This window comes from Dromiciops gliroides, chromosome 6 (assembly GCF_019393635.1).
Source record: "Dromiciops gliroides isolate mDroGli1 chromosome 6, mDroGli1.pri, whole genome shotgun sequence".
NCBI lineage: Eukaryota > Metazoa > Chordata > Mammalia > Microbiotheria > Microbiotheriidae > Dromiciops > Dromiciops gliroides.
Genome location: NC_057866.1, coordinates 280,094,785 through 280,112,019, shown reverse-complemented (window position 1 = coordinate 280,112,019; position 17,235 = coordinate 280,094,785). Strand labels below are relative to the sequence as shown.

The 17,235-nt window shown below is 43.0% G+C and overlaps 1 protein-coding gene across 1 annotated transcript in view; it reads right to left on the bottom strand.

Moving 5' to 3' along the window:
• DLC1 (DLC1 Rho GTPase activating protein) overlaps positions 1–17,235 on the bottom strand; it is a 208,890-nt gene that overhangs the window by 126,261 nt on the left and 65,394 nt on the right. The window contains exon 4 of the mRNA XM_043972513.1: positions 5,031–5,064. Coding sequence (XP_043828448.1) covers positions 5,031–5,064 — 34 coding nt within the window. The remainder of the gene's footprint in view (positions 1–5,030; positions 5,065–17,235) is intronic.

Sequence of the window (17,235 nt, the reverse complement as noted above, 5' to 3'; positions counted from 1 at the left end):
CATAAATCTTTTGGTACATATGAGTCCTTTTCCTTTGTAAAGAAAATCTCTTTGGCATATAGACATGTTGTTGTATTGACATATAGGCATATTGTTGTATTGCTGGCTCAAAGGGTATACACAGTTTTATGGTTCTTTGGACATAGTTCCAAATTGTTAGCCAGAATGATTGGATCAGTTCACAACTCTACCAACAGTGCATTAGTGTCCCAGTTTTCCCACACTGTCTCCAACATTTGTCATGTTCCTTTTCTGTGATATTAGTCAAGCTGATAGGTGTGAGGTGTGAGGTTTTTTTTTTTTTAAGTGAGGCCATTGGGGTTGAGTGACTTGCCCAGGGTCACACAGCTAGTAAGTGTTAAGTGTCTGAGGCCAGATTTGAACTCAGGTACTCCTGACTCCTGGGCCGGTGCTCTATCCACTGTGCCACCTAGCTGCCCCAAGGTTTGAGGTTTTAATACACATTTCACTAATTAATAGTGATTTAGAGCATTTTTACATGACTATATGACTATAGACAACTTTGATTTCTTCATCTGAAAACTGCCTGTTCATATCCTTTGACTATTTATCAGTTGGAGAATGACTTGTACTCTTATAAATTTGATCCAGTTCTCTATATATTTGTTTACTCACCATTTGTAATGTTCCTTTGTGTAATCAGTATTTGGTGGGTAGAAGCTTTGGTGAGTAGAAACTCCCTCCCCATTGCCCCCATTAAGAACCATCAATTGGGGAATTGCTAAACAAGTTGTGCTATAAGAAATGATGAACAGGGTGCTTTCAGAAAAACCTGAGTGGGTGGAGTTCTGGAATTGGGGGTCAGGAGGGCCTGAGCTCAAGTTCTGCCTTAGATACTTACTAGCCATGTGATCCTGGGTGACTCAGCTCATCTCTGTGCCTTAGTTTCCTCATCTGTAAAATGGGTTGAACTCAATGGCCTCAATCTAAATCTATGATTCTGTGAAGGCTGGAGTTATAAGGGAAGTGACATCAGGGCTTCTGGAACAAGAGCAACACCAGTCTTAGGTCTGTTTTTTTTGTTTTGTTTTGTTTTGTTTTGCTGGGCAATGAGGGTTAAATGACTTGCCCAGGTCACACAGCTAGTAAGTGTAAGTGTCTGAGGCCGGATTTGAACTCAGGTCCTCCTGAATCCAGGGCTGGTGCTTTATTCACTGTGCCACCTAGCTGCCCTCTTTGGCCTGTTGTGTGTGACTCCTGGGCCATAGTGAATATTCTGCTCTCCACACAGTGGAGGGAGAACAGACACTCTTATTTAGTCTCTTTCTGAGTGATACTCATAGTCTGCAGCACGAGGTCATTTAGGGGTATAGCATGAGTGGGTGTAGTTATCCTCCTACTTTACTGGAAGAGCTATGCAAAACCCCCAATCCCATTAAATGAGTGACCATTTTCTCTTGGATCTTCTAATGTTTTCCTTCTACCCTCTAATATATATATAGAACTGAAAAAATGGAACCAGACACAAAGATGAGAGGAAATATGGGTCACAAGTGGACATTCCAACAGCCAAGTGTAATATGTCTTGGAAAACAAAAGTGTTAATTAAATGTAATGGGGGGTCAGTGAGATGGAAGGAAAATGCCCTTCCCAGGAGGCTCTCTGGAAGAAGAGACTCCTTCCTCCATCTCAAAGACAGCTGAGTTTCCTGCTATCCCCTCGGATGACTTTGTGAAACTTTCAGTATGATACTGTCTCAGGATCACCCCCAAGACAGGCACAACTCTCCCAGGACCTCACTAGGAGCTGAAGTCATGACCTGATGTGGCCTGGGGCAGATCCAAAGAAAGAGGAAGCCATGACCCCAGAATGAAAGTTTGGGTTGTCTCCATCTTGAGGTCATGTGGACTTTTGCAAGATCAAGAGCTTCACATTGGAATTTCTGTTCTCTCCTTCAAAGACTGAAAGAAGTGGCAGGTGCTGGTCCAGTAGCAGCTATCCTGATTAGCAGTGCAGCTGTGGCCAGAATGACTGGCCAGTAAGTACTGAACCCAGTGGGTCCATTTGCGTGAGATGACCCCTTGCTACCCTTAAGGACAGATTCATCTTCTCTTAGCTCTAAGCCTGGGTGAGGGCAGATGTTGATAATTCCCTGACTCCTTTGGAGTCTTCTCTGTCAGGAGAACATGTCCACACTGGTTGTCCTTTCTTCTTGGGACTTCAGTCCTTTCCTTTGCCACCATTTAGCCTAGTGTGATTTAGAATGTGTCAGCTGCTGCTTACTTTTGTGTATTTAAGGGTGAGCAGTAGGAATTGGGAGCCCAAGCAATTTAGAATAACATGGTAGATTCATCCAGTGCCCATTATCGATGGAGCCAGGAGCCAGGTGGGGAAACAGCTGAAAAATGGGCCCAGCCCCCTGTAGTTGTCTATGACAATTCCCTAAGACAGGCTAAGGTGATGAGAAGAAGAAGTAGAAGAAAGAAAATTTATAATGTGAAGCCAGATTTCCCCTACCTTACTGTGAGCTGGAAGCCTAGGATAAAGAGGGAGAGGAAAGGGGTACATCGCATGTGCTTTCTTTTTGGTTCCTGAATTTCCCCCTATTTAAATTCTGTCCACACGTGGAGTTACCCAACCACACCTAACTACCTTATTACATACAGGTTTTACTCTACCATAGTAAGTACGTAGTAAGGACTGTGGTCCATTGACTAAACCACACCCACTTAAATTAAGTGATGGATGAAAACAAGTCCCATGAAATAGTCAAAGTCATTAAATTAGAAAAGTCCTTGGATGATCCAGGTGACATGGAATGTAAGTGTTCTGATTGGCTGAGGAAACTTGGCCACGTCCTGCAGGCTGCCTATAAAGCAGATCAATTCAGAACTTCAGAAGATTCCAGAGTCTGACAAAGGAGAGATTATAGGAATCTGGCAGTGGAAAAGAATGAGTGGTGATACACAGAGTTGAGCCAGAAAGGACCACCAGCCAGTGAAAGGAGAAAAAGGAAGTAGAACTGAGCTGGGCCAGAGAAGGGTGATACCGAAGAGGGCCATAGGCTCTATGGGCATCTCAGAGCAGAAGACTCAGGCTGATGCCACCAGTTATACCCACTTCCTCAAAGACCAAGGGAAGTTCTGAGAAAAAGTTTGTTCATTCCTCAAATTCCCCACACATTTTTAGTAACCTGAACTTTGTATCAACTGCTTGAGAATGATACAAATGTAAATTAAGGCAGAGAGCTAAATGTCTACTTAAATATTAGTAATTTTCCTAACTAGGGGCCCAAAGCTATTGTAATTGTATTCCTAACTTTTCATCAGAGGTAGCTAGGTGGTGTAATGATTAGCATTCTGGGCCTCAAGTCAAGAAAACCTGAGTTCAAATCAGGCTTCACATACTAGCTGTGTGACCCTGGGCAATTCACTTAACCCTGTTTGCTTCAGTTTCCTCATCTGTAAAATGAGCTGGAGAAGGAAATGGCCAACCCCTCCAGGATCTCTTCCAAGAAAACTCCAAATAAGGTTACAAGAAATCGAACACAACTGAACAGCAAACTTTTAATCTAAAATCAGTTCTCTAAAGCAACAGAAGAGGAAACCCCCAAATGGACCTGAAGCTAGCCCTCTAGGTTCAAAACAAGTGGATTATTATAACAAGGTGTTACATACCTATTACAAGTGGGAAAAAACAATACAACCTTAAATATGTTGGTGTCATTGTGGTGCTGAAAGAATTTATGTGGTCGTCAATAGGGAACGCCAAAGTGGTTCAGAGGCTGCGATTTATCCATCATCTAGTCATCAAACTGCAGGATCAGCAGGGGCCAAAGAGGGCAAGCAACTCAATCCTTATATAAAGTAAGAATCTCATCTAGGATATCCCTGACAAATACCATGCACTCTTCTCATAAAGACCATTAGTGATGGAGACCTCACGACCTTATGAAGCAGCTGCTTCCATGATGGTATGACTCAGACTGTGAAGGTTTGTGAAGTACTTACTGTTCTTGGTTCTATTCTCTGAGGATCATTTGATGGATTTTTTTTTTTTGGTGAGGTAATTGGGGTTAAGTGACTTGCCCAGGGTCACACAGCTAGAAAGTGTCAAGTGTCTCAGTCTAGATTTGAACTCAGGTCCTCCTGAATCCAGGGCCGGTGCTATATCCATTGTGCAACCTAGCTGCCCCTCTGAGAATCATTTGAAGTCTTGATGACAGCTCTCCTCTTGTCCCTAAGTCATTTTTTAATATCCAACATCCCTAGTTTCCTTATATGATCTCCATGAGGCTTAGTCTCAAATCTTCTCACCTTTCCTACACTCACATCATCCTAGGAGCCCACCTCCATTCTCTACGTGACTCTCAGAGCTCACCCCAGCAGATGCTGTAGACACAATCTGATCTGGGCAGGCTCTCTAGACCAAAGATTCTTAAACTGTAGGTTGCAATCCCATATGGGGTCACATAACTGAATGTGGGGGTCCTGAGAATGTCTACCTATTTTATATACCTCTATACCAGGAGTTGCATAAAAACTTCTCAGAGTTGCGAGTGGAAAAAGTTTAAAGTCCTGCCACATGATCTGACCTGGGCAGGTGCTTTAGACATGATCTGATGAATTCAGAAAGTGGTGGGACAGTGTCCATCTTGTTAGCTCTGAACTCTGTGCTCCCCCTTCCACTTAGTTGTGCAGGTTTAAATTGTGAGGGCTTCTTGGACCACCACAGGAAAAACACATACCATAGCTAACAGTAATCATCAATTTCCAAAGACAGTGAACAAACTGATCCACATACAGTTTTCAACTTCCAGAAAAAACTTTCACACTGCTAAAAGTACACAAGCCAACCATGCCTGTCCACATATCACCTGAGTATTCAGGGATTTCTCCATCTTCACCCACCTTTTCAGCAAGACAGAATTAAAAGAAAAGAAATGAAAATTCCATTTGGCCTGAACTCAGGTAGATATGAAAGTGTGAGACATCTCCTAGAATGTCCCCATTTAAGGTAGGAAAATCAGTTACCACAGAGATATAAACAACCACTAAGTGGTTACTTACCAGCTTTCCCCTTCTCTGAAGCACTGGGCATGGCCTGAAAAACAACAATTAAAATCATGTTACTGGGAAGCAAGAACAAAATCTGTGATAAATCAAGATCATCAATACAGCCAACCACAGGGTATAGAGTACCACAATGTGGTTGGTTGTCACATCTGTGTAAGGGTTATAAGAACAATTCCTATTTCTTGAACCAGTTAAAGTTTGCCTACACCTTTCCTCAGAATCACTCAGCATTACACGTAGGCCACATATTCTAGTGGGAATACCCAGATGATAAAAGTTATTAAGATATTATTGGCATCATAGCTTTCCCCCAACCTGTTGCCAGGGAATCCTGGGTTCTTACCTTATGGGCAGATACCGCAGTTTGTGGGGGCCCTGATTCTTCCCCAGGAAGCCCTGTTCCCCTTGGCTTATAGCTTCCCTGAGAGTCTCTCCCTGCCCCATATAACAGTTTTCCCCTTCCCCATACAGCCCTGTTTGTCTGATACACAATGCTGGAATGCTATTTCACCTAATGCCAGATTTTCCTAGGACTAGTTAACACTAAGAGGTGTGGTGTGCTGATATCCATTGATTTCATGAAGTAAGGAGGATTTCACTGAGTATGTAGGCAACAAGGACATGCAGTTATTCATTATTCAATCAATTTCTACAAGTCTTTATTAAGTGCTTGCCATGGGCCAGGCCCTGTGCTTCATCCTGGGGATTCAGAGGTACAGATGGAAGAGTCCTTACTTTCATTCTTCTAGAGAGATAAGAGGTATCTAGATATGAAAATAAAAGATACAGACAAGACAACACAATAATTCCAAGAAGAAGAGAGAGATAGAAAGACAGACAGAGACAGAGACAGAGAAAGCAATAAGAAGAGAGAGAGAGAGAGAGAGAGAGAGAGAGAGAGAGAGAGAGAGAGAGAGAGAGATCAGGAAAGAAGATGGGGAGTCTTGGAGGAGGAGGTAAGGAGAGAAGATAGAGCAGATACAGACCCTGGTAAAAGAACAGAGGAGGGGGTTAGGTAGAAGTACACAGTGATGGAGGATGATATCCTTCTCTGCTACTCCCTTCCCCCTCTTTGTTCCTCTCAAGGAAGAATCTAATCCCCCCTATCCCCCCTGACTATTTTGTTCTCTCACCATATTGCCAATGAATGAGATCTGCAATGTCTTTGAAAAGAGGCCACCCAAAGAAAGCAAACACAGAGGGAGGGACTGACTATCATGGAAAGAGAACCAGCTGAGGGGTCAGTAGAACAGGGTTCAAGCCATGCTTTTGCAGCCAAGTGGCCTTGCATATGGCCCTGTTCTCTTCTGCTCCTCAGTGTCCTCATCATTGAAAGGAAAGGCAGTGACTCAGTGGCCTCTGAGGTCCCTTCCTGCACTGAGATTTCATGGTTCTTGCTTTTCTCTGTGTCTGCAAAGGCACCCTTAGTGGCCTGGCACTAAAGGAGTTGACAAGTTCTGTCAACTCTACCCAAAATGAAGAGTAGAACTTTCTTAGACTGCTTGAGTTGAGTACATTTTGGGGAAATTGGGGTTTTGGGATCTAAGTCCAGGAGATCTTTTAGACCCCATAGGATCACAGGGTCATAGATTTTTGAGTTGAAAGTGAATAGAGATTATTAAGATGGCAGAGAGAAGCCAGGAAGTTGCCTGAGCTTTCCTGTGTTTCCCTCAAAAACAACATTAAAGGGGGCAGCTAGGTGGCACAGTGGATAGAGCACCGGCCCTGGAGTCAGGAGTACCTGAGTTCAAATCTGGCCTCAGACACTTAACACTAGCTGTGTGACCCTGGGCAAGTCACTTAACCCCAATTGCCTCACTAAAAAACAAAAACAAAAACATTAAATCAAGCCTCTAAACAGATTCGGGAACTATAGAACCTACAAAAAGACAGAGAGACACAATCTTCCTACTTGAGATAATTTAGAAGACTTCAGGAAAAGTCACTTGGGTGAAAGGGGAGGGCATCTCAGCTCTGCTCAGCTCAGTGGGCAGCTTGGATCAGCACAGGTTGACTCAGTGGGCAGCTTGACACTGCCACAACCCAACATAGCTGAGAGTGGGGCAGCTGAGAGCAGTAAGAAGCTTGCAACAGTGACCCCTGTGCTCCAGGAACAGACTTCAACTTTATAAGTTTAAAAATAGACTACAACATAAGCAAGAAACAAAAAAAAAGGACCTTAACATTGACAGCTTCTATGGTGAAAGGGAAGACCAAAACTCAAACTCAGATGAGATTGTCAAAATGTCTACAAGTGAAGACTCAAGCAGGAAGATGATCTTGTCTCAAGACCAAAAGCCTTCTTTGAAGAGCTCAAAAAGGCTTTTAAAAACCAAATGAGAGGGGCAGCTAGGTGGTGCAGTGGATAGAGCACCGGCCCTGAAGTCAGGAGGACCTGAGTTCAAATCCGGCCTAAGACACTTAACACTTATTAGCTGTGTGACCCTACACAAGTCACTTAACCCCAATTGCCTCACCAAAAAAACAAACCAAAACAAAACAAAAAAACAAATGAGAGAGGTAGAAGAAAAAATGGAAAAAGAAATGAGAGAAATGAGTTACACTGCAAAAAGAATCACAAAAATTGACTGAGGAAAACAATTCTTTAAAAATACAATTGGCCAAATAAGAGAACAAAATGGCCAAATGGGAGAAAAAATTGGCCAAATAGAAAAAGAGGTGCAAAAGCTTACTGAGGAAAATAATATCTTAAAAATTAAGATTGGGCAGATGGAAGTTGATAACTCCATGAGACACCAAGAATCTGCCAAGCAGAATTAAAAGACTGAAAAAATAGAAGAAAATGTGAAATACCTCATTGGAAAAACAACTAACCTAGGAAATAGATCCACAAGAGATAATCTGAGAATTATTGGACTACCTGAAAGCCATGATCAAGAAAAGAGTCTAGACATCATATTCCAGGAAATTATCAAGGAGAAGTGCCCTGAAATTGTAGAATCAGAGAATAAAATCATCATTGAAAGAATCCACTGATTACCTCCTGAAAGAGATCCCCAAAAGAAAAACTTCAAGGAATATTGTAGCCAAACTCAAGGATTATCAGGTGAAGGAGAAAATACTCCAAGCAGCCAGAAAGAAACCATTTAAATATCATGGAGCCACAGTCAGGATTGCACAGGACCCGGCAGCTTCAACATTAAAGGATTGCAGGGCTTGGAATCTGATATTCAGGAAGGCAAAGGAGCTTGGATTACAACCCATAATCAACTATCCAGCAAAAATGAGGATTCTCTTTCAGGGGAAAGGATGGACATTCAATGAAATAGGGGATTTCCAAGGCTTCCTGAGAATAAGACCAGAACTGAACAGAAAATTTGATCTCCAAATACAAGACTTGAGAAGTATAAAGAGGTAAACAAGAGGTGGGGAGTGGGGAAGGTTGTTAAATTAGGTTAAACTGCTTATATCCCTATGAGGGAGGATAATACTTTTAACTCTTGGGATCTGTATCTCTATTATGGTATTGTTATACTTTGAAGTGATGATATAAAGAAACTTAAGGGGCAGAACAAAAGAAGACTGGGGAAAAAAGGGAGGGGTGAGCATTGTTTCAACCTTATTCTCATCAAATTTGGTTCAGGGAGAAAACAAAATATACTCCCATTTGTATAAAGGAACTTTGCTTACTCTTTAAGGAAGCAAAAGGGGAAGGGGAAAAGGGAGGTATTAATAGAAGAGAGGGCAGAAAGGGGGGGAAGGGCAAGAAAAGGAAGGGCAGCTGATAAAAGGGAGGGAAGATTGAGGGAGGCAGTGGTCAGAAGCAAAACATTGGTTAAGACGAATAGGGTGAAAGAAGGAAAAAAGAGTACAAACAAAGGGGAAAAGAGGATGGAGGGAAATAAATAGTTAATAATCTTAACTGTGAATGTGAATGGGATGAACTCTCCCATAAAATGGAAGCGAATAGCAGAGTGAATTAAAAATCAGAATCCTACAATATGTTGTTTTCAAGAAACACATTTGAAGCAGAGAGATACACACAGAGTAAAGGTAAAAGGTTGGAGCAGAATATATTATGCTTCAGCTAAGGTAAAAAAAGCAGGAGTAGCAATTCTTATCCCAGACAAAGCAAAAGCAAAAATAGATCTAATTTAAAGAGATAAGGAAGGAAACTACATCTTGCTAAAAGGTATGATAGATAATGAAGTAATATCAATACTAAGCATGTATGCACCAAATGGTATAGCATCCAAATTCCTAGGGGAGAAGTTAAAATGAGTTACAAGAGGACATGGACAGTAAAACTAGTGGGGGATCTGAAACTTTCCCTCTCAGAATAAGATAAATCTAACCACAAAATAAATAAGAAAGAAGTTAAAGAGGTGAATAGAATATTAAAAAAAAGTTAGATATGATAGATATCTGGAGAAAACTGAATGGGGATAGAAAGGAATATACCTTTTTCTCAGCAGTACATGGAACATACTAAAAATTGACCATGTATTAGGGCACAAAAACCTCATAGTCAAATGTAGAAAGGCAGAAATAGTAAATGCATCCTTCTCAGATCATGATGCAATAAAAATTACATGTAATAAAGAGCCATGGAAAGATAGACTGAAAATTAATTGGAAACTAAACAATCTCATCCTAAAGAATGAGTGGGTCAAACAACAAATCATAGAATCAATCAATAACTTCATCCAAGAGAATGACAATAATGAGAAAACATACCAAAACCTATGGGATGCAGCCAAAGCAGTGCTTAGGGGAAATTTTATTTCTCTAAATGCTTACATGAATAAAAAAGAGAAAGAGGAGATCAGTGAATTGGGCACGCAACTAAAAAAGCTAGAAAAATAACAAATTAAAAATCCCCAATTAAATACTAAATTAGAAATCCTGAAAAATCAAAGGAGAAATTAATAAAATTTAAAGCAGAAAACTATAGAATTAATCAATAAAACTAACAGCTGGTTTTATGAAAAAACAATAAAATAGATAAACCTTTGGTTCATTTGATTAAAAAAAAGAAAGAAGAAAACCAAATTACCAGTATCAAAAATGAAAGGGGTGATTTCACAACCAATGAAATGGAAACTAAAGCAATAATTAGGAGCTATTTTGCCCAACTGTATGCCAATAAATTTGACAATCTAAATGAAATGGATGAATATTTATGAAAATAAATAGAGAGGTTCCAGGGCAGAGCCAAGATAATGGAGGAAAGGCAGTGAGCTCTCGAATTCATGACATGATCACTCCAAAAAACTCCAAATAATGCCATAGGACAATTCCCAGAGCAGCAAAATCCACAGAAGAACATTCTGAGATCATTTTCCAACCAAGGATGGCTTGGAAGGTCAGAAGGATGGAGCTGCTGTGCTGAGACAGGAGTGAAGCACAACCCCACAGTCACACTAACACAGATCCAGTCCCAGGAAGGCCTCGCCAGAGAAAGAGACCCCCAGAGCCTCTGAATCAGCTGCAGCACCAGTGTTGTCTGGGACTAAGCTCATGGTCTGGTGAGAGGGCTGAGCCCTTGGCAGGGGGAATATTACAGGGGTCTCTGCTGGTGCTGAGGTGGAACTTGGGTTTTTCACCCCTGTTGGGAACCAGGAGGTAGGCTTGAGTAGCAGTGGCCCAGGTGGGGGAAGGTCACAGGCTCATCAAAGCTGAAAACCACAGCACACAAAGTTTTGCTGTCTGGTTGATTAGCAAGTTGTCTTGGGGTTATCTATAGACCAGGGAACAGGCCAGGCAAGTGAAGAACCTGTTGTTCCTTAAATCATACTATCTGTAACCCCCTGAAGCTTGGGACAGTACAGCCTGGAAACAGTGCCCCACTTTAAGGAACTAAAAGTCAAGTAAAAGAAAAGCAAGTTGAGCAGACAGAGAAAGGTGAGGAATATATATATATATATATATATATATATATATATATATATATATATATATATATAGTCTTTGGTAACAAGGAAGATTGAAGAAAATGAATAGAGAGGCCATGGAATACCACCCCCTCCCAGGGAGGAGAAGTGACTTGTCCAGCATCACCCAACTAGTGTCTAAGGCAGGATTTGACTGTAGGTCTTCTTCACTTCATTTCCCAGCTCTCTCTACAATACCACCCAACTGTGGGCTGAAGCATGTAGTCTTACCTTTTTCTTTCTTTTAACAGAGGAGCTAATTGAAGTCTAGAGAAAGAAAGAGACTGGCCCAAGGAAACAGAGGTAGCAAATGACAGAGCCTAGATTGTCACTCCCCTGGTCCCATTCCCAGCCCTGCGCTGCCTCTTGCTGTCTATTCCATATTGCATTTTTACCCAGCTCAGTGAAAAATGTTGCTTGTGTCAGTGCTTCCATCTCAAGAGGAGTTTTGAATTTATCAGTGTCCCTGGCTAATGGTTTCCATCTGCTGCAGTTGAACTCCATCTCCAGGAAGTGAGTCAACATTTTTGGCAATGAAGCAATTAATGGGATTTTCCTGCTGGCCACATGGGTCTGCCCTAACTTCACCAGGACTCTTCTCTCTTCAAAATGAAACAAAGGAACCCCCACTAATAACTTCCAAATGACAGAGTCACAAATGTAAAAAGAAAACCAAACATAAACACCAAAGGTCTTTTGCAATTCTGCACTGTTCACTCTTGGGCTCAGAACCTAGGGAAGTCAGCTCACCAGTTTTGTCTACACCTCCTCAATGCCACCACTCTGCAGAGAAAGTGGTGACTGAGTCACTGTGACCAACCATCCCCTTCAAAATGAGAAAGATGAGTCTACCTGCCAGGCCACAAACAGCATTACAGGGATTTATCTACAAGATACTCTTTACAGAAGGAAAGACAGACTTACATAACTGGGAAGGCATTAAGTAATTAGTCAGGCCATGACAATATGATAAAAACGACTATACTATGGAGATTAATCTATTGATTGAGTGTCATACCCACCAAACTACTAAGTGATTACTTTGCAAAGCAAGAATAAATAATGTATAGAATAAATAAAATATGTCTTGAGGAAGAAAAGGTTAACAATTCCAGAGGGAAACACTGAAAAAATTGGGAAGGGGCCTGAGAAGATCCCAAACTCCAAACTGTACTATAAAACTTGATCACCTTTCTTTCTCTCTCTCTCTCTCTCTCTCTCTCTCTCTCTCTCTCTCTCACACACACACACACACACACACACAAACACACACACACACACCCCTTTCTACATCAACATCTATATCTATGGATATACCTATGTCGATATCTAGTACAACTATCTATTTCTTGATAGCATCCATCTATCCACCTACTATTTATCTGCTTATTAATGGAGCAGATTTTGCATACAAGACCCAGGAAAAATAGAACACAGTTTGTATAGTCTGTAATTATCTCAAGAAAACCAAACAGTAGGGTATGGATCACTATGTGAAAAAAAATGCTGGGAAAACTGGAAAGCAATATGACAGAAATTAGGTTTATACTATGATCTCATACCATATACCACAATGAGCACCACATGGATACAGACCCTAAATATAAAGTTCTTCCATAATATTTTACAGATAATGTAAAACATTTCCAGATCTATATATAACAGTCCATGTGGGGGTCATTCCCACAGCAAAGGCCATAGGAGGAAAGGCAAATACACCAATACTATTAAAGACTGGTGTCCCAAACTGCACCACAGCAGAAGTAACTTGAGAAAGCTGCTGAAAACTTGTAGGAAGGGTTTGGAAGATTACATTAACATCTAGCTGGTATCTACAATGAAAAACCTAAATTCCATGACATTCAAGTAAAGGCAACCAACATGGAAGATGTAGAATAGACCCCCCAAAACAAGAATATGACAGACTCAAGATTCCATCCAGAAAAAGTCAAAGGTTATGGCAATGCAAAAGTCAATGTCACATAAGGAACATGATGAAAAAAAAAATGAGTATCCATCGAAACCTTTAGTATATAGGCTTAAGAAACAAAGATTTCAGAGATGGAGAAGACAGAAGTGGAAAATTCTTGGACATTTCTATAGCCACTAGTGGTGAGTGGCAACAAAAGCTCAGCTTGGATTCTACCTATTTTTCACTGTTAATAGAATGAATGACACAACAGATAAGCTAAGGGAGGTGACTGATCTCTGGCTTCTCTGCAATACTGGAAAGTGCTAGAACAGAGAAGACCTACTCTTTTTGGCACCTGTGCTGACAGTGCTCTGTGAGCGGGCAGCCAAGAACTCGACCAGCTCCTCCTTAGACACAAGCCAGATTCTTTATTCAAAGTATCACTAATGTGCTATTGAGAGTAGGGATGGTTTCATTCTTTGTACTTGTACCCTCAGTGTCTAGAACAGTACTCAGCATGAGGAAGTTAATGTGTTACCTGATTGACTGATTGACCTATTACCAAAAGATGAGAATATCATTGATCCTTCTGAATAAAGGCCAATTACATCTTTATGTATGTTTTATATAATATCTGCTGCTTGTATTAGTAGCAAAAAGTCTACAAACTCTTAGGATCAAAAAGGGTTGGTCAAAAACACACTCCATGCCGGGATGTGGCATTTCCGCTCACACACATCTGACCAGAATCACAACTCTTCTAGATATGGATCCCACTCCTTAGGGCCTGGTTGATTATCTAATACCCTAAGCCATCGAGGGGAATGAATCCCCTCAGGTCATGGGACAAGTCATCTGGTCCAAGACTCTAGGATCCAAAGCAGAAAGAATGAGCCACGATGACTCTAGTAAGAGATGGGTGATATGCCAGCAAAAATGTGGGGAGCATTCATGTCCTTTGACCTCCCTACTTTGGTCCTGATCCTCAGTGGATTGGTTTTTCCTTCTCCCCCCTCCCTTAACTAGGTGTCTCCTAGGTGCTTTGCAGGTCTCCTGTGAACCAAAGGCCTTCCATTGATGGTCCAAGGATGTCCCTAAAGTGTCTCTAAGGTGTTGTGAGTGTATTACAGTCCACCTAGGAGTGTATGGTTATGCTCAAACAAAGGGAAGGTGTGATTGTGGCTTCCTCCTTTGTGGCAGAAAACAAATGTCTTTTCTTTCTTGGGGACATGGGGAATGGTGGCTTGGGCTACAAATGCTTGGGAACCAAATTTACATCGCACCCAATTACAGAGTCAAAAAATTAGAGGTGGGGCAGCTAGGTGGTGCAGAGGATAGAGCACTGGCCCTGGAGTCAGGAGTACCTGAGTTCAAATCCGGCCTTAGACACTTAACACTTACTAGCTGTGTGACCCTGGGCAAGTCACTTAACCCCAATTGCCTCACTAAAAAAAAAAAAAAAATTAGAGGTGACTTCAGAGCCTCAGAAGCCAATCCCAACCCCTCTTAATGCCAGTGTCCGCTCTCTCTTGAATTTTCCCACTCATTTAGTATGTATTTTGTCTTTACATATTTCTTGGCATGTCATCTCCTTCACTATATTGTGAGCTCTTTGACAACAAAGACTGTCTTTTGCTTTTTGTAGCATAGTGTTTGGTGCATAGTAGGTGCTTACTAAATGCTTGTTGAGTAACAGTTCTCTAGTTTAACCAATGAAAGGAATTCCCACTATAAAACACCAGACAAATGATTGCCCAGATTCTGTTTGAAGCCCCCAAGAGAGAGGACCACCCCCTAGCTCTGTAGGAAGCTCCCTGCACTTTGGGGTAGCCCTCATCCTTAGGAAGTTTTTCCTTACATCAGGTTCAAGAAGGAGAAGGCCAGTGAACTCCAAGGCCCAGATGGAATAACTTGGCCTTCCTTGCTAGTCTGTGCAGCACAGTTGGGCTCAGCTCAGTCAGCTCAGGCTCACTTCCCATGAGGCTGGCATCCATTTGTGATTAGAGGCAGTTGACCAAGTAACAATTTTGCCTCCTGTGATCAAAGAGGTTTCTCTGCTTCCAGGACACATTAAGAACTATGCTGCCTGGAACAAGCCAAATTTTGGAAGGTCTTAAAAGGGGAGCACCCCTCCTTGGTCTTTGAGACAGTCAGCCCTGCTCCTGGGGGGTTTAAGCAGAGCTCAGCAACACAAGACCTGTTATTTCCCAATGTCATCTGTGGAGTGACCGTTTAGCCTAAAGAGCTGTTTATAGCAACCAACACAGCAACCCAGGCAGAGCTGGAAGAGACCAAGGGTCATGGGAAGCATTCGAAGGGCCCCGGGCTTGAAAGTAAAGTCCCAGGGACAGAGGCTGAGGAGCTTGTTTCCTATTTTCTTGTCCTGTGGAATGGTTACAATGTCCCTCCCCCTTCCCCCTCCTTCTCAGCTCTGCTCCCTCTTCCTGCCTCCTTGGCCCCCGGAAAGGCTGACAGGAGAGACAAGAGACTTCTGGTGAATAGAAGCTCCCCCCACCCAGAGGAATGAGAGATGCGCTGTGCTTTCCCAAATGGTCCTGTGGCCTCTAAGCCATCCTCCCTTCTACACCGAAGTCAACTTAAAAGTCTCCCCTGTTTACTTGTGGAAGGTCATGCCCTGCCAGGGTCGCCCTCATAAGACCAACCATCTCATCCAGGAGACAGTCTTTGTCCTTCCATTTAAGAGCTCTAGGATAACCTCTGGGGCTCCCCTGTTATCTCCAGGATCACATACAAAGCCCTCTGGCTCTTAGTGCCCTTCCCAACCTAGCCCTCACTCCTTACCCCTTACTCTCCCTGACTTTGTCTGTGATTCAGCGCCCCTGGCCTGCTGCCTCCTCCTCATTCATGACCCTCCAGTTCCCCGGGCTGCCCCAGGCCTGCGGGGCTCCCTCAGCACCCTGGAGATGGTTTTTCCATGATGCACCTTGCGGGCGCCCAGTTGGTTCATGGATAATGGTTGCAAAGCAGTCTGCAGACCTTGAAGTGCCTTATACATACTGCCTATATTGAGCAGTATTGCTGCCCCCATGAGCCCAGGCGCCCTTGAGGAGGGAGAAGTTTGGCCTTTCTTCATATGCCAAGCGCTACACAGAGCCTGGTGTAGAGGAGGTGACTCACAAATGCTTCTTGACTGACTGACTGACATTCAGTTACACAAATGCTCTGGAATAACTAATGTGTGAGGTTTTTATACTTGTTCTTCCCTTTCTGAGGATCACGCAAGAGGAGGGAGGACTGGGCTCCTGCTCCCATGGGCCATTGTCCAGAGCGAGCCCCAGGCTTGATGCCAGGAAGGAGTCGGGCAGAGGAAGAAGCCTGGATGGGAGGTGATGGCAGCAGGAGCTTGAACGAGTGAGGGGGTGGGGGGCTCAGTATGAGCGTCTTCCTCCTTCCCACACTGCTCCCATGATCTTCTCCAGCTAGCACAGAACCACAGAGGACACAGCAAGAGTTCTGTATCTGGAGACCTGGGACCTGGGATCTAGCCCTTATTGTGTGACCTTGGGCAGTGAGCTATCCTCTCTCTCTTTCTCCCTCTCTTTTTTTTTTTGGTGAGGCAATTGGGGTTAAGTGACTTGCCCAGGGTCACACAGCTAGTAAATATTAAGTGTCTGAGGCCAGATTTGAACTCAGGTACTCCTGAATCCAGGGCCTGTGCTCTATCCACTGTGCCACCTAGCTACCCCGAGCTATCCTCTCTTGAAGGAAGGAGTCAGCCTCCTGAGTATTGCCCCTCTCCCTTGCAGTGTGTAATCTGGGAAGATCTAAGCATGTGCCTTCCACAGAAGTTGGATTGAGCCCAAGGAGGGAGCTTAGGAAGACTGGGTGCATTGTCTCTGCCTACATTTCTGAGCTTTGGGGGGGCCCCCACCTTTAAGTGTTGGAGGGTGTCCTACTGTGTCTCTGCCCTCACAAACACACACACACACACACACACACACACACAAAGACACACAGACAAGGTCAGAGAGACACAGAGAAACAGAGGCACAGACACACACACGCAACACACACACACACACACACACAGAAGCATTCCAAAATACATACAGATAAACATCGGCATAAACATACATACAAGCACAGGAGCCTAGGCTGATGTGGGCATACTCAGACACACACGGTTGGCACACCCAGACACGGACATAGCACAAACACAAACCCAAACATCCAGAGACACAGTCACACGCACAAAAGCAGACAGCTGCATAACCCTGACATACAATCCATGCTTCGTCCTCACTCCCTACAAACCAGCCTTTCTTTCCAGTGATTCCTGCTGAGCCTCGACCTGGAAGAGAGGGCGCCATGTGTCAGAGCCCACGGGAGCCTGAGCATCCAGGAATGAAGGCTGGTCCGCACCGTGCGCTCT